This window comes from Leucoraja erinacea, chromosome 4, assembly GCF_028641065.1.
Source record: "Leucoraja erinacea ecotype New England chromosome 4, Leri_hhj_1, whole genome shotgun sequence".
Classification (NCBI taxonomy): Eukaryota; Metazoa; Chordata; class Chondrichthyes; order Rajiformes; family Rajidae; genus Leucoraja; species Leucoraja erinaceus.
In genome coordinates, this window is record NC_073380.1 from 25,315,842 (window position 1) to 25,341,457 (window position 25,616).

The following is a 25,616-nucleotide window of genomic DNA, read 5'->3' on the forward strand; positions in this document are numbered from 1 at the left end:
GTACCTTCGATTCTCCAGCATCTGCAGTTCCTTCTTAAACACCAATTAGTGTCTTCTTGCCTTTACAATTCCTCAACTCAATCCACAGTGACTCTACCTCGTCAGTACCTTTATCTTCCCTCGCAAGGGACTGAATTCCATCCCTCACCAGCAGAGCTACCCCCCGTCCTCTGCCCACCTGCCTGTCCTTTCTATAGGATGTATAACCCTGAATATTAAGTTCCCAGGCCCGATCCTCCTGCAGCCACGTCTCAGTAATCCCCACAATGTCATATCTACCAACCTCTAACTGAGCCTCAAGCTCATCTACTTTACTTCTTATACTTCACGCATTCATATACAATACTTTTAATTCGTTACGCATCTCACCTTTCACATCGATCCCTATTACACTTGGCCATACTCTCCTATCCCTTTGTGAGCTTCCTTTCCCATTAATTCTGGGATCATTAACCATCCCTTTACTCTCTTTCCCTTTAACTCCGTCCTCGACTATCCCATTTGACACCCCACTCCCTTATTCAGTTTAAAACCACCCGTGTTGCAGTGGAAAACCCGCTTGATTTGCATGTCAGCTAATAAAATCAGATACTACTGATTCATACTCATACTATTCATAAATCTCTTCATTTTTAATGGTTGTTTGATAATAAAAGCAAAACATCAAGATTGCGGAAGGGGAACTGCAACAATTCAATACCCAGACAACAATTCAATTCAATGTTTGAAGAAAGGTCCCAACCCAAAATGTCACCTAACCTTTTTCTCCCAAAAAAACTGTCTGACCCACTGAGTTACTCCAGCACTTTGTGTCTAAATTCAGTTCCTCGTATGTTGCAAAACATAATTGGCAAATAAAGTACTATTCTGATTCTGACTAAATGCTGCCCTTCCTGGTGATGCCACGTCTGAAATGGTGGATGAGACATGAAGAAGAGGACATTGAGGAACTGTAGGGATATAATCCTATATACTGGGGACAATTTACAATTTTACCGAAGCCAATTAACCTACAAATTGTGCGTCAATTGCAATGTGGGAGGAAACCGGAGCACCCGGAGAAAATCTATCCAGGCCAACCAGGAACGCACAAACTCTGAACCGACAGCACCCATTGTCACGATTGATCATTGTCATAGGTGCTGTAAACTAGCAATTCTACTGATGCGCCACCGTACCGCCCGCTTGGTCTCAGAGTCACCTCAAGAACCCACAAAATTGAAATGGAAGCTTGCTGACCGCGAATCCTTGATCCAAATGATGATGATGAAGAAGACAAAAGTGAAAAACGTGACCTCCTGGCTCAGACAGAGAATATCCCGACCAAATTATTGTTGTTTCAAAGAAAATAAATCTGTGACGAATGCTTTGTGCACTTTGATTTATGCAGATAATTTTCATATTCTGCGAATGCAAACGTACCAGAATTAGTGTGGAACACAAGGGGCAAAGCAAATTTTCAAATGTAAATTGCTCTGTCCAATCGCTGGATCAGGAACTCACATTTTTACGTGGTATTTAATTCTTAACAGTGTCTCCTGTTTTTTTGCTTTTCAAATTATGAGTAATGTGAAAAATAAAAACAGGTAGGACAAATGGAAGATTCCTGCATTCATTAGATGAGAAGTGTATCTCGTAGTATGGATAAGGGAATTGTGAATGTGATAAAGTATTTGGATTTTTAGAACGTTTTCAATAATATCACGCAGATGGTTTACAAAAAAGGTTAGAGCACATGGAATTGGACAATATGCTAGTAGGTTAGAGATACAGTGCAGAAACAGGCCCTTTGGCCCACCAAGTCCACGCCGACGAGCGATCCCCACACACTTACACTATCCTACACACTAGGGACAATTTACAATGATACCAAGCCAATTAGCTTAGAAACCTGTACGTCTTTGGAGTGTGGGAGGAAACTGGAGATCCCGGAGTAAACCCATACAGGTCACGGGAAGAATGTACAAACTCCGTACAGACAAGCACGCATAGTCAGGATCAAATCCGAGTCTGTAGCACCGTAAGGCAGCAACTCTCCCGCGGTGCCACCGTGTCACCTAAGTTTGGAGATACAGTATGGAAAAGGGTCCTTCGGCTCATACGCGTCCACACCGACTTTGAATCATCCATTCACACCAGTTCTATGTTATCCCACATTCTCATCCACTTGTTTACAGATGCCAAGTAACTTACAAATGGATAAAATATGTAATAATAATTGGATCTTTCTCAAGTTGGTGACCCATGACTAGTAGGATACTGCAGGGATGAGTGTGTGGGAAGCCTACAATTTAAATCCACGATTGGCTGAGGGACCAGATGCAATTTATTTAATCTATCTAATAACATCAAACTATGTGGTAATGTTAGTCATGTTCAGAATGCAAGGAGGCTTCAAGGAGATATAGATGAGCTAGGTTGAAAGGCAATAACATGGCAGGTAAAATATGTGACGTTATCCACTTCAATAGAAAAGTGTTGAAAGTCTGGGTTATATTAATGTTCAAAGGATCTTGAGTGTCCTTGTACATTTGTTACTGAAAGGTAATGTGGGTGCAGCTGGCAGATAGGAAGGCAAATTTTATGTCACTTTATCACAAGATGAATTCAGTAAATTTTAAGTAATAGACATGTTTTACTGCTATTATGTGCAACCTTCCTCAGATCAGACCTGGAACATTGTGTACAATTTTGATCTCCTGATCTTAAAAAAAATAGTACGGGTGGATTTGTAAACTGATTCCTGGGATCTTTCCACATTGATAACCCCACTATCATTGCAACTATAGGCAGCAATAATTCAGAGCAAATTCCGGCCTCTCGCAGATAGGAATTGTAGGATGCCATATGAAGAGAGATTCGATAGGCTAGACCTCTGGTTTGGAAGAATTGTAGGTGAGCTCATTGAGACATCCATATTACTAAAAGTCTGATCTTGACCACTTCCTGGTGTTCTGTATATTGATTTTAGAAAAAACGCTGCCACTTGCGGCTGTGATTTTTGGCCATCTTACTCAGAGTCCCCCTCCGCTGGACAGGACAAGAGGGTTTTCCCCATCAATTGAAAATAAAAGAGTCACTAGTATTTAAAAAATGTTGAGATTCTCTCTCCTGAAGGCCACGCCCCTTCTAGAGGGACTATAAAACCCAGAAGTGTTGAGTGCCTCAGTCAGTCTCTGCAAGACGGGGGAGCGAGAGGGTCACGTCTCTCAGTCTGAGCTGTGAATAACATTGAACACATGTCTACTAAACTGTGAGGGGTTTTACTGACCTGTCAGTGCCCTTAATCTGGTTTGAAAATATAGTTTTGTAATGCTAAATCTGTGTTTCCTTTGGTTTGGAAATGCTAAAGCTGTGTTGCCTTTGGTTTGGAAATGCTAAAGCTGTGTTGCCTTTGGTTTGGAAATGCTAAAGCTGTGTTGCCTTTGGTTTGGAAATGCTAAGGCTGTGTTGCCTAATTAAAGTTGCCTTGCCTAATGAAAGGTGCCTTGCCTAATTAAAGTTGCCTTGCTTAAATGTGGTTGTGGTTGTGGTGATGGTTGGTTTGAAAAAGCTAAGCAAATGTGGTGGTGGTGGTGGTGGTTGATTTTGAAAAGCTAAGCAAATGTGATGGTGGTTGGTCTGAAAAAGCTAAGCAAATGTGTAAAGTAAGTAAAGTAAAAGTAAAGTATCCTTTATTGTCGTTCAGACCTTCTGGTCTAAACACAATTTTGTGTCTTGCAGTCATACATATAATAAAATAACAAAAACACACAATAAACACAAATTTAACATCCACACAGTGAGTTCACCAGGCACCTCCTCACTGTGAAGGAAGGCAAAAGTCTTAAAAAGTCTTTGTCTCTTCCCTCCTTGTTCTCCCTCTGTGCTGAGGCGATCCAGGCTTCCAATATTGTGACCCTGCTGGGTGATGGTAAGTAAGTCAGTCCCGCGGCTGAATCCGAGCTCCGCGAACGGGCCGTTTCAAACTCCGTGGCCCGGGGTGGTCGAAGCTGCCGCCCTCTAAACTCCACTGGCCCGCGGCCGAGCCTCCGAGGCTCCGGTTGGGTCGCCGCTACCGGAACGCCGCCACAGCCCCGAAGTCGGGTCGCTGCCACCGGAATGCCGCCACAGCCCCGAACTCCAGCCGCCATCGCCGGAACGCCGCCACAACCCTGATGTAGGACTGCCGCCGGAACGCCACCCCAAAGTCAGCCCGCTGACGGAACGCCGCCACAGCCCCGAAGCAGGCCAGCCTCGCGCTGGTAAGTCCTGGCTGGCTCTGCATCCGGAGCCTCAAGGTCGGCTCCAGTTGGAGGCCGCCAGCTCCGCCATCAGACTAAAACAAGTTTCTCCAGAATCCAGAGTTGTGCGCGTGGCTCAGTCTCTGCAAGATGGGGGAGAGAGAGCTCACGACTCTCTGTCCGAGCTGTGAACCAACTGAACACACTGAATGGCTACTGAAATGTGAGTGTGGTTTTATGTGTTTTTTATGATGGTTTCACCCTGCTTCATATGTTTCACCCTGTATGAAACTGCATTTGAATTTGGTGGCCTGCACCCTGCATTAAATGGGATGAAACCGCACTTGAATTTGGTGGCCTTGCACCCTGCTTGAAATGGTATGAAACCGCACTTGAATTTGGTGGCCTTGCACCCTGCTTGAAATGGTATGAAACTGCATTTGAATTTGGTGGCCTTGCACCCTGCTTGAAATGGCAGGAAACTGCACTTGAATCAGGTGGCCTTGCACCCTGATTGAAGTAGTATCAAACTGCATTTGAATTTGGTGGCCTAGCACCCTGCTTGAAATGGCTTGAAACTGCATTTGAATTTGGTGGCCTTGCACTCTGCTTGAAGTGGCAGGAAACTGCACTTGAATTTGGCCGCCTTGCCCCTACTTGAAATGGTAGGAAACTGTATTACAATTTGGTGGCCTTGCACCCTGTTTGAAGTTGTAGGAAACTGCACTTGAATTTGGTGGCCTTACACCCTGCTTGAAGTGGTAGTAAATTGCAATTGATTTTGGTGGCTTTGCACCCTGCTTGAAGTGGTAGTAAACTGCACTTGAATTTGGTGGCCTTTCACCCTGCTTGAAATGGAATTTCAAGGAATAGCAGTTTGTCAACTGCCAGCCCACCAGCCGTGAGTGAGTGAGCTGCCAGCGCGCCAGGCTTGAGTGACTGAGCTGCCAGCCCAATAATCCATTCGGCCCACAATGTCCATACTAGACCTCTGGAAACCAGTCCCTTCAGCCCACAACACCCATACTAGCGCTCCAGAAAGCCCCCCCCCCTCCTCTTTGGTGGAGAGATGGAATATTGCATTGGGGGACCAGCCCTCCCGTGTGTAAAACTTATTCTCGTATTAATTAAACATGGGTTTGACAGAGTAGACAATGGGGAAACGTTTTACCTGAGTAAGGAGTCTAGAATTTGGGATCATAGTCTTAAAGGAAGGAGTAGTTTATTTGGAATTGATACAAGGAAATAAACACAACTTGTAATCCTCTGCCCAGGGGTGTACTTATTCATTCACTTATTGCATTCAATGTATGGAATTAGGAATACTAAGGGAATGAAGGAGTGTGGAGATGGGATGGTTTAAAGGCACTGAAATAATAGATCAGCTGTAATCTTGAATTGCATTCCAGGCTCTAAGAGCAAAATAGTCTACCTTTGTTCATATTTCCTACGTCCTATTTAGATAGAAAGATTAGAAACAGAGTTAGAGAAATCAATATTCGTGAAGTTAGAGAAATCATATTCATACCGCTGGGTTGTAAGTTGCTGAAGCGAAATATGAGGTGCTGTTCCTCCAATTTGTATTTGGCCTCACTGTAGGGGGCTCAGGAAAAAGATCAGTATGGGAATGGGAAGGGGAGTTAAAGTGTTTGGCAACTAGGAGATCATGTAGGCCCAGGCAGACTGAGCGAAAGTGTTCAGCCAAATGATCGCACAGTCTATGTTTGGTCTTGCCGATGTACTGTATAAGAGTAATTCCCTTACCAACCTTTCTATCCTGGACCTCCACCATTGTCAGATTGAAGCCAAACGCAAATTAGGGGAACAGCACACCACCCTAGTTGTTGTACTAGTTTCACTGTCATGGCGGCCAACAATGGACCGTTTCCTTGATCGTTATTACTTTTTCTTGCATTCATTTGTTCCATATCTCAATATCACCATCTATATGTCTCGTTTCCCTTTCCCCTGACACTCAGTTTGAAGAAGTGCCAAAATGTCACCTATTCCTTTTCTCCAATGTAGTTGTCTGACCCTCTGAGTTACTTCAGCTTTTTATGTCTATCTTCGGTTTAAACCAGCATCTGCAGTTCCTGTGTAGGAAGGAACTGTAGATGCCGGATTACACCGAAGATAGGCACAAAATACTGGAGTAACTCAGCGGGGTAGACAGCATCACTGGTGAGAAGAAATGGGTGACGTTTCGAGTCGAGACGTTTCGGAGACAGGAGACCCGGATGGTAGTTTGCCTCCCTGGTGCCAGAGTCAGGGATGTGTCTGAACGTGTCCAAGAAATCCTGAAATGGGAGGGAGAGGAGCCTTAGGTTGTGGTACATATAGGTACCAATGACATAGGTAAAAAAAGAGAAGAGGTCCTGAAAGACAAATTTAGGGAGTTAGGTAGAGAGTTAAGGAGAAGGACTGCAAAGGTAACAATCTCAGGATTTCTGCCTGTGCCACGCGACAGTAAGAGTAGGAATGGAGCGAGGTGGAGGATAAATGAGTGGATGAGGGCTGGTGCAGTGGGTGTGGATTCAAGTTTCTGGATCATTGGGATCTCTTTTGGGGAAGGTGCGACCTGTACAGAAAGGACGGGTTGCACTTGAACTCGAGGGGGACCAATATCCTGGCGGGGAGATTTGCAAAGGCTACTGGGGAGACTTTAAACTAGCATGGTTGGGGGGAGGGACTCAAATTGGGAAAGCTAGCAGTCAGTGTGTGAGGCAGGAGGCAGAGAATGGTAGCACTGACCCAAAATGTAGGGGAGAGAGAAAAAAAGACAATAAACAGTGAATAAGAGAGGGTGGGTTTCTTAAATGTGTATATTTTAATGCTAGGAGCATTGGAAGAAAGGTGGATGAACTTAGAGCCTGGATTGACACCCGAAAGTATGATGTTGTGGCGATCAGTGAAACATGGTTGCAGGAGGGCTGTGATTGGAAACTAAATATTCAAGGATTTCATTGCTTCAGATGTGATAGAATTGGAGGGGCAAGAGGTGGAGGTATTACATTGCTTATCATGGAAGAGATTACTTCAGTGCTTTGGCAGGATAGATTAGAGGGCTCGTCTAGGGAGGCTATTTGGGTGGAACTGAGAAATGGGAAAGGGGTAGCAACACTTATAGGGGTGTATTATAGACCGCCAAATGGGGATCGAGAATTGGAAGAGCAAATATGTAAGGAGATTGCAGATATTAGTAGTAAGCACAAGGTAGTGATTGTGGGAGATTTCAATTTTCCACACATAGACTGGAAAACACATTCTGTAAATGGGCTGGATGGGTTGGAGTTTGTAAAATGTGTGCAGGATAGTTTTTTGCAGCAATACATAGAAGTACCTACTAGAGAAGGGGCAGTGCTGGACCTCCTGTTAGGAAATGAGACGAGTCAGGTGGCAGAGGTATGCGTTGGGGAATAGTTCGGGACCAGTGATCACAATACCATTAGTTTCAATATAATTATGGAGAGGGTCAGAACTGGACCTAGGGTTGAGATTTTTGATTGGAGAAAGGCTAACTTTGAGGAGATGCGAAAGGATTTAAAAGGAGTAAATTGGGACAGTTTGTTTTATGGGAAAGATGTGGAAGAGAAATGGAGGACATTTAAAGGTGACATTTTAAGTACAGAATCTTTATGTCCCTGTTCGGTTGAAAGAAAATAGTAAAAATTGGAAAGAGCCATAGTTTTCAAGGGAAATTGGACACTTGGTTCAGAAAAAGAGAGAGATCTACAATAATTATAGGCAGCATGGAGTAAATGAGGTGCTTGAGGAGTATAAAGAATGTAAAAAGAATCTTAAGAAATAAATCAGAAAAGCTAAAAGAAGATATGAGGTTGCTTTGGCAAGTGAGGTGAAAGTAAATCCAAAGGGTTTCTACAGCTATTATTAATAGCAAAAGGATAACAAGGGATACAATTGGTCCATTAGAGAGTCAGAGCAGACATCTATCTGCAGAGCCAAAAGAGATGGGGGAGATATTGAACAATTTATTTTCTTCGGTATTCACCAAGGAGAAGGATATTGAATTATGTGAGGTAAGGGAAACAAGTAGAGTAGCTATGGAAACTATGAGATTCAAAGAAGAGGAAGTACTGACACTTTTGAGAAATATAAAAGTGGATAAGTCTCCAGGTCCGGACAGAATATTCCCTAGGACATTGAGGGAAGTTAGTGTAGAAATAGCAGGGACTATGACAGAAATATTTCAAATGTCATTAGAAACGGGAATAGTGCCGGAGTTTTGGCGTACTGCGCATGTTGTTCCATTGTTTAAAAAGGGGTCTAAGAGTAAACCTAGCAATTATAGACCTGTTAGTTTGACGTCAGTGGTGGGCAAATTAATGGAAAGGATACTTAGAGATAATATATATAAGCATCTGGATAAACAGGGTCTGATTAGGAACAGTCAACATGGATTTGTGCCTGGAAGGTCATGTTTGACTAATCTTCTTGAATTTTTTGAAGAGGTTACTCGGGAAATTGATGAGGGTAAAGCAGTGGATGTTGTATATATGGACTTCAGTAAGGCCTTTGACAAGGTTCCTCACGGAAGGTTGGTTAAGAAGGTTCAATTGTTGGGTATTAATGGTGGAGTAGCAAGATGGATTCAACAGTGGCTGAATGGGAGATGCCAGAGAGTAATGGTGGATGGTTGTTTGTCAGGTTGGAGGCCAGTGACTAGTGGGGTGCCACAGGGATCTGTGTTGGGTCCACTGTTGTTTGTCATGTACATCAATGATGTGGATGATGGTGTGGTAAATTGGATTAGTAAGTATGCAGATGATACTAAGATAGGTGGGGTTGTGGATAATTAAGTAGATTTTCAAAGTCTACAGAGAGATTTATGCCAGTTGGAAGAGTGGGCTGAAAGATGGCAGATGGAGTTTAATGCTGATAAGTGTGAGGTGCTACATCTTGGCAGGACAAATCAAAATACGACGTACATGGTAAATGGTAGGGAATTGAAGAATGCAGGTGAACAGAGGGATCTGGGAATAACTGTGCACAGTTCCCTGAAAGTGGAATCTCATGTAGATAGGGTGGTAAAGAAAGCTTTTGGTCTGCTGGCCTTTATAAATCAGAGCTTTGAGTATAGAAGTTGGGATGTAATGTTAAAATTGTCCAAGTCATTGGTGAGGCCAATTCTGGAGTATGGTGTACAAGTTTGGTCGCCTAATTATAGGAAGGATGTTAACAAAATAGAGAGAGTACAGAGGAGATTTACTAGAATGTTGCCTGGGTTTCAGCAACTAAGTTTCAGAGAAAGGTTGAACAAGTTAGGGCTTTATTCTTTGGAGCGCAGAAGGTTAAGGGGGGGACTTGATAGAGGTCTTTAAAATGATGAGAGTGATAGACAGAGTTGACGTGGATAAGCTTTTCCCACTGAAAGTAGGGAAGATTCAAACAAGGGGACATGACTTGAGAATTAAGGGACAGAAGTTTAGCGGTGACATGAGGGGGAACTTCTTTACTCAGAGAGTGGTGGCTGTGTAGAATGAGCTTCCAGTGAAGGTGGTGGAGGCAGGTTTGTTTTTATCATTTAAAAATAAATTGGATAGTTATATGGACGGGAAAGGAATGGAGGGTTATGGTCTGAGCGCAGGTATATGGGACTAGGGGAGAATACGTGTTCGGCACGGACTAGCAGGGTCGAGATGGCCTGTTTTCGTGCTGTAATTGTTATATGGTTATATGGTTATATAGGTTGAGATTCTGAAGAAGGGTTTCGACACGAAACATCACCCATTCCTCATTCCAGAGATGCTGCCCTGTCCCGCTGAGTTACTCCCGCATTCTGTATCCATCTGCAGTTCCTCCCTATACCAGTGAAAATTTGATTGGTTTATGAGTTCCTAACTAGTTATATTTTTAGTTTAGATATATAGCATGGAAACAGGCCGTTTCGGCCTTCCGAGTCCATGACTACCATAAATTACACGAGTTCTCAGTTATCCCACTTTCGCATACATACCCTTTACACTTTTGTTTTCCTCAACAAGGAACTTTTATCATATATTCAATTTGCATTAATCAAAACTGCTTTTCGTGCAATCTGCAAACATCGACCATTAGATTACAACATTGTCAGCCGTATCCACGATCCACTCGAGCCCCCGCAGCAACAAGCATTTCTGGAAGGTCCCCATGAACACCGTGAGCTTCCACTCCAGGGACACGCGGCACACACGTAAGTCTGGATGAGGAGCAGGTCGTTGACGCAAGACTCCCAGCACACTTAGATCAATTTTCAGAGGCCAATTAACATACAACCTCGCAAATCTTGGGGTTGTGGTGGGGCACCGGACACCCAGAGGAGACTCGACGCAGTCACAGTTAGAACGTGCAAGCTCCACACAGACAGGAAATGTATTCATAATAGAACCCAGGTTTCCGGCACGGTGAGGCAGCAGCTCTACCAGCTGCACCACTGTGTGGCCCACCAGAGATGCATCTCTGACCAATGTGACATAATTTGTACCGGCAGGCCTCAAAACAACACATTGAAAATAATTACAGAACATCCTTACATTCTTGACTGACGCTGTAAACAGCTCAACTGTGCAGGCCTGATTTTTGTGAGGAAAGTAGCCACTTGAATGACATGATTAGGCAGGGAAGCCTGTGTAACGTGTTGCACTCAGGAACATTGATAGTTGGCATCCAACAGTGAAAATTAGGGGTAGGGTGGGAGTGGGTATAGGAGTGAATAGATTGCTCTTTTGGCAGCTGACATGAACTCAGTACACAATTGAAGGATTGTTTCTGTGTCATATTAAATATGTGACCCAATTTCATGGCAATGTGAGAGACCAGTGAATGTCATTAAAAATGGAGATTTGTTATCCTTGCATGCAAATTACAGAAAGCCACATAATAATGCAGTCATTTATAGAGAGGCAAATTCTGTATTGATCTTGATGCAAGGTCCTGTTGCAGGGCCTCTACTGGAAAGATTGACAATTCCACAAATCCCCCACTCCCCATTCCTACTGTGAGGCCACATTTAAAGTATAGCAGGTAGACAAAAATGCTGGAGAGGCAGCATCGATGGACGAAGGAATGGATGATGTTTCGGGTCGAGACCCTTCTTCAGACTGTTCAGTTTTAGTCACCATGTTACGGGAAAAATGTTGTCAAGCTGGCAATAGTGCCGAGAAGATTTACAAAGGTGCCAGAACACAAGGGTCTGAGCTTGAGCAAAGGTTGAGTAGGCTGGTGCTTTATTCCTTGGAGCACAGGAGGATGAGGGGTGATCTTATAGAGGGGTACAAAATCAAGAGAAGAATAGATTGGCTAGACGCACAGAGTCTTTTGACCAGAGAAAGGGAATCGGGAACAAGAGGGCATAAGTTTATGATGAGTGGGAAAAGATTTTATAGGAATCTGAGGGGTAACTTTTTTATACAAATGATGTTAGGTGTATGGAATGAGCTGCTGGAGTAGGCAGTTGAGGCAGGTACTATCATAACGTTGAAGAGACATTTGGACAGGTAAATGGATAGGATAGGTTTAGAGGTTACGGGCCAAACATAGGCAGGTGGGACCAGTGTGTTGGAACATGTTCATCAGCATGGGCAAGTTGGTCTGAAGGGCCTATTTCCATGTTTATGACTCTATGAGATGTTGCTTGACCCACTGTTCTTCCAGCAGTTTATTTATTGCTCCAGGTTTCAACATCTGCAGTCTCTTGTGTCTCCAGTGTATTGATCCTTATTGCAAGTGCTGTGAGTAAGGAAGTATTGCTTCAATATTTATTTTTGGAGTTTGGAGAAAACTCATCTGGAGTACTATGTAGTTTTTCTTAAGGCAAGGTCCACCTGCCTTGGAGCAGCGGTAACAAATGCTCGCAAGATTGATTCCTGTGATGAGATGGCTTTCCAGTGAGGAATCTGGAATTCATAAGAAACAAATAAAGACTTGGATTTATATTTCATGGCCTGAATCCATCCAAAAATGCTTTACAACCAATTAAGTACTTTTGACGCACAGTTACTATTGCAATATAGAAAATGTCAAAGAATGAGAAACGATTTCTGTATAAGATTTAAAATTCTCAGAGAACGGCAGAGGCTGCTCCCTCTGTCCAGAGAGTCTAGGACTCGAAGTGACAGCCTCAGATAAGAGGCCTTCTATTGAGACCTAAGAGTCAGAAATAGTTCTTCATGCGAGGGTTGAACATCCATTGGATTCTCTCTCTGAAAGGTGTATGATCTGAAAAGGGATTGATACATTTGTGGACACCAGGAGAATAAATGGATACTGGGATGGGGGTAGGAAAATGGGCAAGGGTCCAGGGTCAGGCTGGAGCTTGGATACTGGACAGACTTGAAGGGTGGGTAGTATTACGGGAAACAAGCTATGGGACTCAGATCCATTTGAAGTGCCTATCGATTATGTTCAGAAATTCATAAGACAGGAACATAATTAGGCCATTCGGTTCATTAAATCTGCTCTGCCATTCAATCATGACTGAACGGTTTTTCCTCTTGACCCCATTCTTCTGCCTTCACTCCATATCCTTTCATAGTCTTTCTAATCAAGAATCTATCAATCTCCACTTTAAAAATACCCAATGACTTGGCCTCCCCTGCCGTCTGTGGCAATGATTTCCACAGTTTCACCAGCCTCTGGCTAAAGAAATTCCTCCTTATCTCCAATCTAAAGGTACATCCTTTTATTCTCAGGCTGTGCCCTCTGTCCTAGACACTCCCATTACTGGAGACATCCGCTCCACATCCGCTTCTATCTAGGCCTTTCATTATTCAATTGGTTTCAATGAGATCCTCTTTCATCCTTCTAAACTCCAGCAAATACAGGCACAGAGCTATCAAATGCTCCTCACACATTAACCATACATATGTATATATATGTATAAGTATGATTATGTATAATATAGAATATGTATCACCAGTGGAGAGAGATGCATTGCAAATCTCAAGTAACCAATTCAAGAGAACAACTGGTTAAGCCATTAATATAAGCATTTCCTGCTCTTCCTAGTTTATAACAAACCAATAATGTTAACTATAGATTCTATACAATATATGCGTGCTCAACCGATGTTTTACAAATATCAGGGGACGGTCCTGCCATCTCATGGATAGCTCTTCGGTCTCCCTTTTATGTGAAACAGACTCTCTAAGTGTTCTCTCTACATGGATAACCCAATAACCATGTATTCTATGCATCAACCTTTTGCACTTTATCTGCTTATTTATGCGTATATTGAACTGAACTGTTCTGTATTTTTGCTTACAATATTCTGTTGTGTTGCAGCAAGCAAGAATTTCATTGCCCTATCTGGGACACATGACAATAAACTCTCCTGACTTGACTTGACTTGACCCTGAAACTTCCTCATTCGGCCCTTCGAGCCGGCACCGCCATTCAATGTGATCATGGCTGATCATCCACAATCAGTACCCCGTTCCTGCCTTCTCCCCATATCCCCTGACTCGGCATCTTTAAAAGCCCTATCTAGCTCTCTTGAAAATATCCAGAGAACTGGCCTCCATCTGAGGCAGAGAATTCCACCGACTCACAACTCTCTGTGTGAAAAAGTCTCCTCATCTCCGTTCTAAATGGCTTACCTCGTATTCTTGAACTGTGGCCCCTGCTTCTGGAACCCCCAACATCGGGAACACGTTTCCTGCCTCTAGCATGTCCAGGCCCTTCATAATCTTATATGTTTCAATAAGATCCCCTCTCATCATGTTTGAGCAGGGACATTATGGGCCGAAGGGCCTGTTCCTGCGCTGCACTGTTGGGTATGCTATGTATGTGGGAAAATATGTGACCACCCTCTATTTAATCTTGTGACTGGTCCGATGCTGCATTCGACATGGCCACCTCAAACAACAGCATCTCTTGGCTCCTATCTGTCATGCTTGTGCATTCAATGGACCAAAAACGCTTGATTTTAAAGAAACTCTTCAAATAAAATATGGATATAAATAATTATAGTTTTGCAAGTGATTTTAATTATCATTAAGCTTTTGGTAAGTTGTCGCCTGGGATTTCTGTTGGTGTTGTTATTGCATGCATAGTTAATCAGCATATATTACAATTCACTTTTGTTATATTGCTGCCCATTTCAAAAAGAATATCTACATTTAACTGGAAATGAATCTGAGGAGATTGATTTGAAGTGATTGTTGAGATGATATCACATATGTTATAGCCAATATATGTTGTGTTAACCATGCAGTAAATTGCATTTGTTTATTCCTCAACAGCATCACAGATTGATCCCAATGAAATCCAAGAAGTATTTCAGGAGCTCACAGCCAACATTTTTCGCATTAACACAAACGGTGAGGCACCCTTTCATTTTCTTTTGATAGTGTGCAGGTTGCGTCGAGTTAATGTTGAGATTGATTGGGTAGAAGATTGACTGGCAATTGGAGATTTAGTGATGACCTATGAGTCTGTTTACTATCCTCAATCAACTTTTGTCAGCCTTTTACAAATGCAAACTATTTATTGACAAATCTATGTCAGCCAATGAATTAGAGATGAGACTGGGTATATGACTCAAAGGCCCGTTGTATAGGATAAAGTCTATTCAAGAAACAAGGTAAGATTAAAGAGTGCAGGAAGCAGAGACTTCTTCCAATAAAATTGTAATTTCCTTCCAGTTTCCCAACATGCAATAATGGGTAACTTGTTACCTTTACACACATAATCTCAATCATTTTCACCTTTGTGGACACGAAAATTGATTGATTTAGGGGAATTACTTGATTCCTCGATATTGCCCTGTCACAATATGATGGATATCCAGCAATTCCAGTCCCCCTTTCAGTTCAGACTGGTCTGTTTAGTCATGTTGGTTAGATTCTTATGTTTTTCAATGACGAAGGGTGATGGAAAGAATAGAAAAAAAGGAGGAAAGGAAGATGAACGAGGAGCAGGGTTAGCAACAATTGAACTGAATACACCTATTTTTGTTGGAAACTGGCTATTTTGCACTATTGGTGCACAGCATGCAATACTCTTATGTAATTTCCCCAAACTGGAGAAATAGAGGACCTAGTCCGACACTGGAACATAATTTGTTCTAAAATTGCTTGACAGGCACAAAGGCTCAGTATATTACAAATGGCTATGAGAATCCAGTGATCATGGCAGGGCAGAACAGCACAAATGGCACCCTGTCCACAACAAAGGGCCTTGTGCCTAAAGTACACTGTTACTCTCACCAGAAGAGGTGATCAAAATAATTATAAATTCCTGTGACTAGTAAGGAGAGGGAAACCGGTCCAAGCAGAGAAGATGTCCTCCATTTCTATCAGAATTATGTACTCCCTATACAGAATCAGACCACCTAAAGGCCTCATAAGCTGACAGACTTGGCCTTGAGGAAATGTGCAAACTGCACTGGATACCAGTTGTGTTAATGTTTCCTGAGTGTTCAGGCCTACTGATAGCAGCTTCACATCAACATGTGGGAGGATCAGGCCCCACACTTTGTTCAGTTTTTCAGCTACCTTCTCGTGGTGCTTTCCATTTTAAGTCTATTGCTCTCCAATGGGCTTTTGTCTTTCATCTAACGGGCTGCAATTTAAAATGAATGCTAAACATCTCTCATTAACAGAACTAATGTCTGTTTACAGTTATCACCATGTGTTGGGGAGCAGAAATAGAAAGTAGTCGTGAATGTTGTTGCAAATTACTATATTGCTGCCATGTAATATTTCTCGAAGTTTAACTAGCTACTCTGTTTTCCAGGTTCATTGCAATTTATTTGTACCACCACTGCAAAAATTCTATTGTTGAATATAACATAAACAATGTGTCATAAAATAAAAGTAGGTTAATTAGTGAATCTATTATTGATGCCATTGTATCAAGAATATTATTTGTTTTATGTTTATAACTTGGTTTAAAATACTTATTGCAGGCATCGGACTTCAAAATTTACATTTAATGTTATCTTAATGGGTTAAAGATTCCATATGTCAAATTGAAATTAAAGCTTGGGTTGGGTTTTGAAGATTTCCTGAAGCAGTCAAAGGAGAGCTGTCAGAAACTGATGGCATCTTCACTGAAAATCAGTCACAAAATGGCTGAACAGACATTTATTTTTCTCAGGGACATACACATTCATATTAGTGAGAAATGTGGAACTGAATTAATAATATTTCTTCTGGGACATCCGCCACTGTTGGAGCTATTCCCATAGAAATGCTTTTGAATATCTGACAAAAGCTCAGTATCCGCGATGGAGTGGAGGTAATTACCTGTGCGAGTAGAGTCTATGAAGTGATGTGGGGGAGGTGATCCATCACTGTGGACTGGAAATGCTTACATTGGTTGGATGCCACTATAAATTGCAAAGTTCCTCGGGTGTTCATTTGCTTCCACGGGTCTCTGTGCTGTGCAGCAGTAGTGGATTCAATCAGGAATGTTTTTACTGCCATTTAAAATCTGAGGAAAATCCAATGGGAAATTGTACTTTGAGTGACAAGCTTAAAACAAAACGTTTAAACTCGCAGTTTGGAAAGATTTAAAAAAGTGAATAAGGTGGAAACTGTTCTTGGAATATTATTTATCTAACTATTAAATGTGGCATTAAGTCAGGCCATTCAGTTTTTGAAAGAAGAACTAGCATACCCTGTCTGAAATAATGCCAACATTATTTTATTTTAATTTGGAGCAAACATTGTAACAAATATATTGATTCTTCCTATATCCAGAGATACATACATCAAAATTATGCTTCAGAGTTTCATCAGTTGTAGATTTCTATTCTTTCACTGAAGGACTTGCTTTGCATTTAAAGTATGTAATATTTATGCAATTTCCTTTTTATCTGCAGGAGCTTGTTAATCTTTATAACCTATTTCCTCCATGGTATCTGATGTCGGCTGTTGTATGAATGCACTGGCAGCCTCTAGTGACAAATAAAGTGAAGTACCGAGTTATTCCGTCTGTGAAGTATTGGTGTTCCTGTTTGATGTTGGTTTTGATTTTATGAAAGGCAGGTTCAGGAATTGAGGCTAGCAGAATTTCCAATCCCCACTTTTCAAAAGTAATCATGAATGGAAGGCTGGAGTCAGGCATGAAAGAAACAAGAAGTAAATCCATCAGAGATGACTTGGGGATGCCAAACGTATTGTGATTATGGGGGTGGGTGGAAAACAAGATGACATTTTCAATTTCCAGAGGCTTTTGGGTTTAGATGGAATTTGGAAAATTAAAGACATCTGTTTGAGAAAGACCTTTGAAAAATTGCATCTGTAACATACAATTAGCGAATTGGCAAAGTGATATTTCGCAAGCTACTTGCAATTTCTCGGGAGAGGGTGAAAGAGCATCGCCATTGCTTGTTACCGCACAACCACTGGCATTTACCAGTTTAAACCCAGAGTTCACTCAGAGTTGTACAACATTGAAACAGACCATTTTGCACACTATATCTATGCCAATCATCATGTCTATCTATACTAACCCCACTTGCCTGCATTAATTCCCTATTCCTCTCTGTCCTGCTGATTTGAGTACCTGTCAAGATGCCTCTTAAATGGTGTTACTGTACCTGCCTCCACCATCTCTGGCAACTCATTGTAGATATCAGTTACCTTTTGTGTGAAATATTTACGTCAGATCCTCTTTAAATCTCTCTCTCTCACCTTCAACATAGCCTCTGTTTTTAGACAGCAGCTGGCTCTCTGCCCCATATGCGCATCTCCTGATTTTATGTATTATATGACCCCATAGCCTCTTTTGCCTTGGGAAAACAGAACTACTTTATCCAACCTGTCTTAGTGACTCAAGGCCTCTGATTCAGACTTCTGCACACATGCCACCAAACAAGGAAGTCATAATCTTAGACAGTGTCAGATCTAGCACTAGTAGGTTTAATCAGTTTGCTCTGCTGCTGCTTAGTGCAACACTTGGGTCGATTTTCAGACATTCATTCAGTTTCAGTATCATGAAGGTATTCCCTTTGTCGATATTTTAGATCAGCAACCTTCTCCTTCATTAAAGTCATCTTTGACCAAGTCAGCCACCACTAAAAACATGTAGGTCTGAAAAAGTGTCCCGACCCAAAACATCACCCATGCTTTTTCTCCAGAAATGCTGCCTGACCGGCTGAGTTACATCAGCACTTTGTGTCTATCATTAATATATACCAGCATCTGCAGTTCCTTTCTATCCAAAAACATCTCCCTCTTTTCATAAAAGCACTCTGAGAGCATTGGTCCTCCAGGTCCTTTCTTCAGCCACTCTAAATAATCGCTACAAATGCCCACTCCTGTTACAACTCCCTTTTATCCCTGCCATTCCGAATCTACAGCACTCCTCCCACGTGGGTTAGCGTTTTACGTGTTTGTTTATTGTAATCAATTGTATTCATTACTTGTGGTACTGTTGACTCTTCAATGGGATGCACAAAGACAGAACACCTCTGTTCAACCTGGGCTTCTGGTCACTTTCAACTTCAATTTTTGCAGTCCCACCGGAACAGCCAACACTATTTCAGTGAAACTCATAGGCCAACACTTGATTTTTTAATTGGGCAATTTTTGGACTTGACATTAACAAAAATGTAAGATCTTTACCACTGCTGGCATTTATTTCAATCATTAGGCGCTGATAACGGCTATGCTCTCTCCATTTACCTTACCTCTAGAGATACCAAAGATACTTAGGAGAATAGACAGAGTAAATGCTGACAGGATGTTTCCTCTCCCAGGAGAGTCCAGAAGCACAGGACATGGGGACAGAATAAGACTGGAATGAGGAAATGTTTCTTCTCTCACAGGGTTGCGAGTTTTCTGGAACTCCCAGGCACAGAGAGTGGCAGGGGAAGAGTACTCATGCATATTCAAGCTGAGATAGAGAGGTTTCTAATTTGTAAATGGTAGAAATGTTATGGGTAAAGGGGCAGGAAAGTGAATTTGCTGATCTTATCCATCAGATTAGCTATGATCCGATTGAATGGTGGAGCAGGATCAACGTGGTCCATTATTAACAACTATGGCCTTGCCCATTACTATTCCTTTAATTATTTACTAAATCCTGCCTTACACTTTATTGCAGACCCAACCTTCAGTATCAAACAGTGCAGAAACTGGGCATTTGGCCAATCACACCCACCGATCTAGGTGCCTTCCTGAGCTAGTCCCATCTGTCTGCATTTGGTTCTTATCCCGCTGAATCTGTCTATTCCCTCCCTAGATGCTGCCTGACCTGCTGGGCTCCTCTAGTACTTTGCGTTTTACTCAAGCTTCCAGCCCCTGCAGTCCCTTGTGTCTTCCACTAAACGTGTTTAATCCATGAACCTGTCCAAATGGCATTTGAATATTGCAATTAGACCTGTTTCTGCCACGTCACCTGGCAGCTCATTCTGTACACCCTCCACTCATTGTGTGAGAAACTTGTTCCTTCGGTCCCCTTTCTCTTCTTACCTTAAATCTGTATGCCCTGAAAGGAAGACTGTATTCACCCCCTCCTCCTTATCTATGGCCCTCTTGATTTTATAAATCCTTATAAGGCCATCCTAATCACAGATGGTGATGAATCAGAGTACAAAAGTTAGACCGACCGATTGACCAAATGGTGCCAGCACACGAACCTGGCTCTCAACATCAGTAAAACCAAGGAACTGATTGTGGACTTTGTTACGGGAAGGATGAGGACCCACAATCCTGTTTACACCAATTGTGCGATGGTGGAGAGCAGGGGCAGAAATCGCTGTCAAAATATGGGGGGAGACACAATTTCATGGTGCCGCACGCACACACACAATCACGCGAGGCTTTGGCTGTGGGCCCTGTGGACGGTAACATCGGGAGCTGACCTGGTTGGTGACAGATTCCAAACTCCAGCAACAGCAGCTTCGTCCGCCCCGAACCGTGGGGCTTGAATCGACCCGTTCGCAGGGCCTTTCATCATCCGGCACGGCTTAAAATCGGCCGCGGGATCTTCCATTGATGGCGTGGGCTTCAACATCGGGAGACTCGATCGCCTCGATGGAGCAATTTGACCGTGGGGCGGTGGAAGATCCCACGGCCGAATTTAAGCCACGCCTGCCGATGAAAGGCCCCACGAAGGATTCAAGCTCCGCTCTATGATCTTTGCCCACCCCCACTACCTGCTGACTGATGTCTCTCTAGTCCAATCGCTTCCCTCGCTCATGTCCCACCCCCAATGTCTCGCGGGAAGCGGAGATTTTTAGTAGATTTTTTTTTTGCACAGAATTTCAAAATCCAGATTACAAAACATGGGGGGGTGGGGATGTGTCCCCCCACCTGTCCCCTGGGATTTCCACCCAAGGTGGAGAGAGTAAAAATCTTCAAATTCCTGGCCATTCATATTTCCGAAGATCTTTCCTGGACCCAGCACACTGATGCAATTATAAAGAAGGCACATCAGCGACTCTACTTCCTGAGAAGATTACGGAGATTTGGCATGTCAAAGAGGATTCTCCTAAACTTCTACAGGTGTACGGTAGAGAGCTTACTTACTGATTGCAACGTGGCCTGGTTCGGCAACTTGAACTTCCAGGAGCGGAAAATACTTCAAAATGGTGCCACCACTGCCCAGTCCATCACCGGCTTTGACCTCCCCACCATCGAAGGGATCTATCAAAGGCGCTGCCTCAAAAAGGCAGGCAACATCATCAAAGACCCACACCATTCTTGCCACACAATCATATCACCATTGCTATCGGGAAGAAAGTATTGGAGCCTGAAAACTGTAACGTCCAGGTTCAGGAACAGTTTCTTCCAAAAGCCAACAGCCTATTAAACATGACAACAAATAAGTTCTGAACTGCAACAGACTATTATTATTATCGCACTATATTTGTTATTTATTGAGTACGTGTGCATGTGTATATACACACTGAACTTTTTTTCTTCTCCCGTTATGTACTATGTTTAAGGGCCTGTCCCACTAACACGACTTTTCAGCAACTGCCTCCGACCTTCAAGCTCAAGGACACTCGCCTGAAAAACTTTGAGCTGGATCGACACACACACACACACACACACACACACACACACACACACACACACACACACACACACACACACACACACACACACACACACACACACACACACACACACACGCGCACACACACACACACATCGCTAAGGTAGGGGCCAGGGAAAATGGGGGAGCGCTGTCTGAAATTCACATCCGCGATGAACAGGAAGGCAAAAGACGGTTGCACAGTAACGGTAAGTTCTTTAGTGAGCGGGGAGGGGTGAGAAGGGGAGAGTAGGGGAGAGAAGGGGGGACAAGGCGGAAGAAGGAGGGCGGACACTTTTAAGAAGCCAGACAACTTTTAATAAAGTTTAACAGGCATTGAACATTACCGGTCAGTTCTGAAAACTCAAATGAGCCAATTAAAATGCCCGGTCAGCAAAGGAGATTGCCTATGGTTACCTCAACTGCCTATAACTACATAGCGACCCCACTACCACTGCACTACGAGTTCAAAAGAACCATGGCGACCAATTTTTACTCGTGGAAGAATGTTCAGCATGCTGAAAAATTTTCCTCAACCAAACTGAGGCCGCGAGTATGCGGGAACTTCCCTCGAGCATGAAGGAGAGTAACTGTGACCTCCTAGGACCACGTGTCGACCATGCTGCGTGTTTGAGTCAAGCGCAAACTCTTCTAAACTCACAAATTAGGTCCCCGCAGTGGGACAGGCCCTTTACATATTCTGTTGTGCTGCAGCAAGTAAGAATTTCAGTGTCCTATCTGGGACATATGACAATAAAACACTCTTGACACATTATCCTTTCCAGTAATTATTACTTCCATAAATCCTCTAACATCTCAGGTATTTTTTAGTTCTGACAAATGATCATTGACTGAAAAGTCATCTGTGATTCCTGCATCCAAGATATCCTGATATTATTATTATTATTATTATTATTATTATTATTATTATTATTATTAGTATTATAATTATTATTATTATTATTATTTATTTTATTATTATTTATTTCTTATATTTACAGCAACTACAGTATTTGGCCTTTATTCAGTCCCTCAATGCAAGTTCTCCCTTTCAATTAGACAATGGTTGTGCTGTATCTTAACTATATTTACCCATGTTGAAAATGTAAACCTTAAAACCCTGCCGGTCAATTTTTTATCAGCATCTGTTTCAATATTTCCAGTTCAGGCATCAATAATGTAAGAATTCCAGATTTTCACAACCTCTGAAGAAGAAAATGCGTGCTCACATTACTCTTAACTTCCTCATTCTAATGTTGCTTGATTCCCTTTGATTTGGACTCTTTCATCTGAGGAAACAGACTTTCCCAATCTTTCCTAGGTAAACAAAAATGCTGGAGAAACTCAGCGGGTGAGGCAGCATCGATGGAGCGAAGGAAATAGGCAACCCTTCGCTCCATCGAGACCCTTCTTCAGACTCTTTCCTATCAACAAAGATAATTATCTAAAATACCTCACCTAAGTGACCTGGTAGAGGTCAAAAACAGGCCAAGCCCTGAGGGTTTGGATTCATTCCACACAATGTTCATTGACCAATGTGTTTTTCAACACTATGTGGCAGATCACACACACTTTATTTCTTCGCACTGCATTGCTCATCCACCAATGTCCTCTGTCTACCACGACTGTACCTACATAGAAACATAGAAAATAGGTGCAGGAGGAGGCCATTCAGCCCTTCGAGCCAGCACCGCCAATCCATCCAGTGACTTGGATCAGTGACCATCCACTGCCCACTGTGGCAGGGAATTCCATAAATTCACAACTCTCTGGGTGAAAACGTTTTTTCTCACCTCAGATTAAATGACCTCCCCTTTATTCTAAGACTGTGGCCCTTGGTTCTGGACTCGCCCAACATTGGGAACATTTTTCCTGCATCTAGCTTGTCCAGTCCTTTTATAATTTTATATGTTTCTATAAGATGCCCCTTCATCCTTCTAAGCTCCAGTGAATACAAGCCCAGTCTTTTCAATCTTTCCTCATATGACAATCCCGCCATCCCAGGGATCAATCTCATGAACCTACGCTGCACTGCCTCAATCACAAGGATGTCCTTCCTCAATATCAACATGCTCCATCATAGCTTCACATTCATGGCCCTGTTGCAAACCTTCATGCCCATAGCTTACAATTTATGCACACTGGTAGCTGTTCAACCATGAAAGCTAGGGTACCTGTACTTGTCAATGTTATATCTCTACACTAAATGCTGTACCCTTTATCCTTTACCTGTGCACTATGGATGGCTTGATTACATTAATGTATAGTCTTTGACTGGATAGCACACAAACAAAAGTTTTTAGTTGTACCTCGGTACACGTGATAATAATAAATTAAACTAATGTGGAGCACACTCAATAACACATTTAGCTCTGAGGAGAGTTGGTAGAAATGGGGTTCTAGTACAGCAGCATTGGTATCTCACATGTATACCCCTTCTCCCAACCCAATCACCATCATTAGGAGACATTAGAGGGAGTATGCTCATACATAATCCTCTGAGGTTGCACTTCCTCCCGTCCGACCATCACTTTATATTGACATGCTTCTTAAGACATATCCGTCGACTTCTCAATTTCCCCCTCTTTGTTCACCGCAATGTTCATCTTGTGTTGTTCTCCTTTCATTAACCAATAATAAGCAACCTGTACAGTTAATGGTAGGACAGCAAGAAGGGAGTGAAAATGAAATGATGATTCAATTTATTGTTGCATTAGCAGAGACAACGAAATGCATTATGCATTATGCAAAATGAATGTAGTTGCATTAGCATCCCCAGGTACCAGCTCAGATATTGACAATGTGTTTACTAAGAACGTAGAACAGTGCAGCTCAAGAACAGACCCTACAACCCACAATGCCTGTGCTGAAAATGATGCCAAGACCATCTCTTATCTACCTGCACATAATCCATATCACTCCCTTCCATGACATGGGTAGGCATATCCGTATGTCTAGCAAAAATTCTCTTAAATGCTGCTATCATATCTGCCTCAACCACTACCTCGGTAGCACAATTGCAGGTACTCACCACACCCTGTTAAAAAAAACCCACATGCCCTGCACATCTTCTTTAAACGTTACCCATCTCACTTTAAAGCTCTGCCCTCTAGTAATTGATTTTTCCATTTTTGGGGAAAGGTTCTGGCTGTCTACCTTATCTAGGCATCTCATAATTTTATATCCACCTCCCATACTTTTATATCAACTGTTGTATTAGGACCCAATGTTAGTCAGTTGTTGAGGTACATGGTTGGAATGGTGGTGGCTGGTGACAAGTTGGGAGTGAGCCTTGTATTGTAACTTGATGAAGGAGAGCACAAATAAAAATAGCTACTTACACATGGCTCCACATGCATTAAATGCTGAATAGTGAGTATTTTTACTTGATGTTTGAATATATTGAAAAATACCACTACGATAGACACTGTGCACAAGGTCGAATTTAGTTGAGTGGTGGTAGCAGTATCCAATAGGTCACCAGGCTCAGAGGTCCTGCTGTAAGAGCAAGATAAATATTTTGCTGTTGGCAGTATCGACAAAACTGAGATTGACACCAGTTTCTATGGCGGAAGACATGTAAATGTATTTTAAAGGGGTAGTCTACAGGGAAAGGTTGTTAGTTGTAAACAGTGCATTGCTTGACAAATTTGCAAGCAAGTCTGCATGCAGTGGCAAAGTCAGGACACAGAGGCTGAATCTTATTCTTCCAGCATGGCAGTGGTGGCCAATTTGAGTTTTTTTGTTTTAGTTTTAGAGAAACAGCGCAGAAATAGGCCCTTGGACCCACAGCGTTCACGCCGATCAGTGATCCCCATACACCTGCTGATTCTACACACTAGGGACAATTTACCATTTTTACCAATGCCAAATTAATATACAAATGAGTACGTGTTTGGAATGTGGGAAGAAATCGGAGCACAAACTCCAAAGAGATGGCACCGACACGGGTTGAACTCAGGTAACCGACTCTGTAAGACAGCAACTCTACCGCTGCAACACTGTGTCGCCGCTACTATTCTATTTCAACACTTAAAGGTCCAAGCACCATGTAGCACCTAATAAACAGTGACTCTATGCAAGCAAAGGCCATCCAGTATCTGGAAGCTCGGGTATCTGTTATGCAGACCTGCTTTGTTGCCATGTGAGCTGTGATTGTTTTTAGGCATTATGTGCCACGACTGATTACTAGAATGCCTCGGGGTACAATTACCAGAGACTGCCAACGGTTAAATGCAGCATGAACTTGCTGCTCTCTTTCAGCAGTTGTGCTGCCATTAGTGTTGCCTGTCACCCAAGCAAACGGAGACTGCTCAGCCCGTCATGTATATGCTGGCACAGGAAAAAAACAAGGCCAATGAAGAAACAGCGATCTGCAGATGCTGGTTTACATAAGACACAAAG

At 42.6% G+C, this 25,616-nt stretch overlaps 1 protein-coding gene across 2 annotated transcripts in view; it reads left to right on the top strand.

Annotated features, from left to right (window-relative positions):
- The window catches only part of tsnare1 (T-SNARE Domain Containing 1), a 776,868-nt gene that overhangs the window by 288,924 nt on the left and 462,328 nt on the right, over positions 1 to 25,616 (top strand). For both annotated transcript variants that reach the window (XM_055633878.1, XM_055633879.1), the window contains one exon: positions 14,462 to 14,539. In XM_055633878.1, the coding sequence (XP_055489853.1) occupies positions 14,462 to 14,539 (78 nt within the window). The remainder of the gene's footprint in view (positions 1 to 14,461; positions 14,540 to 25,616) is intronic.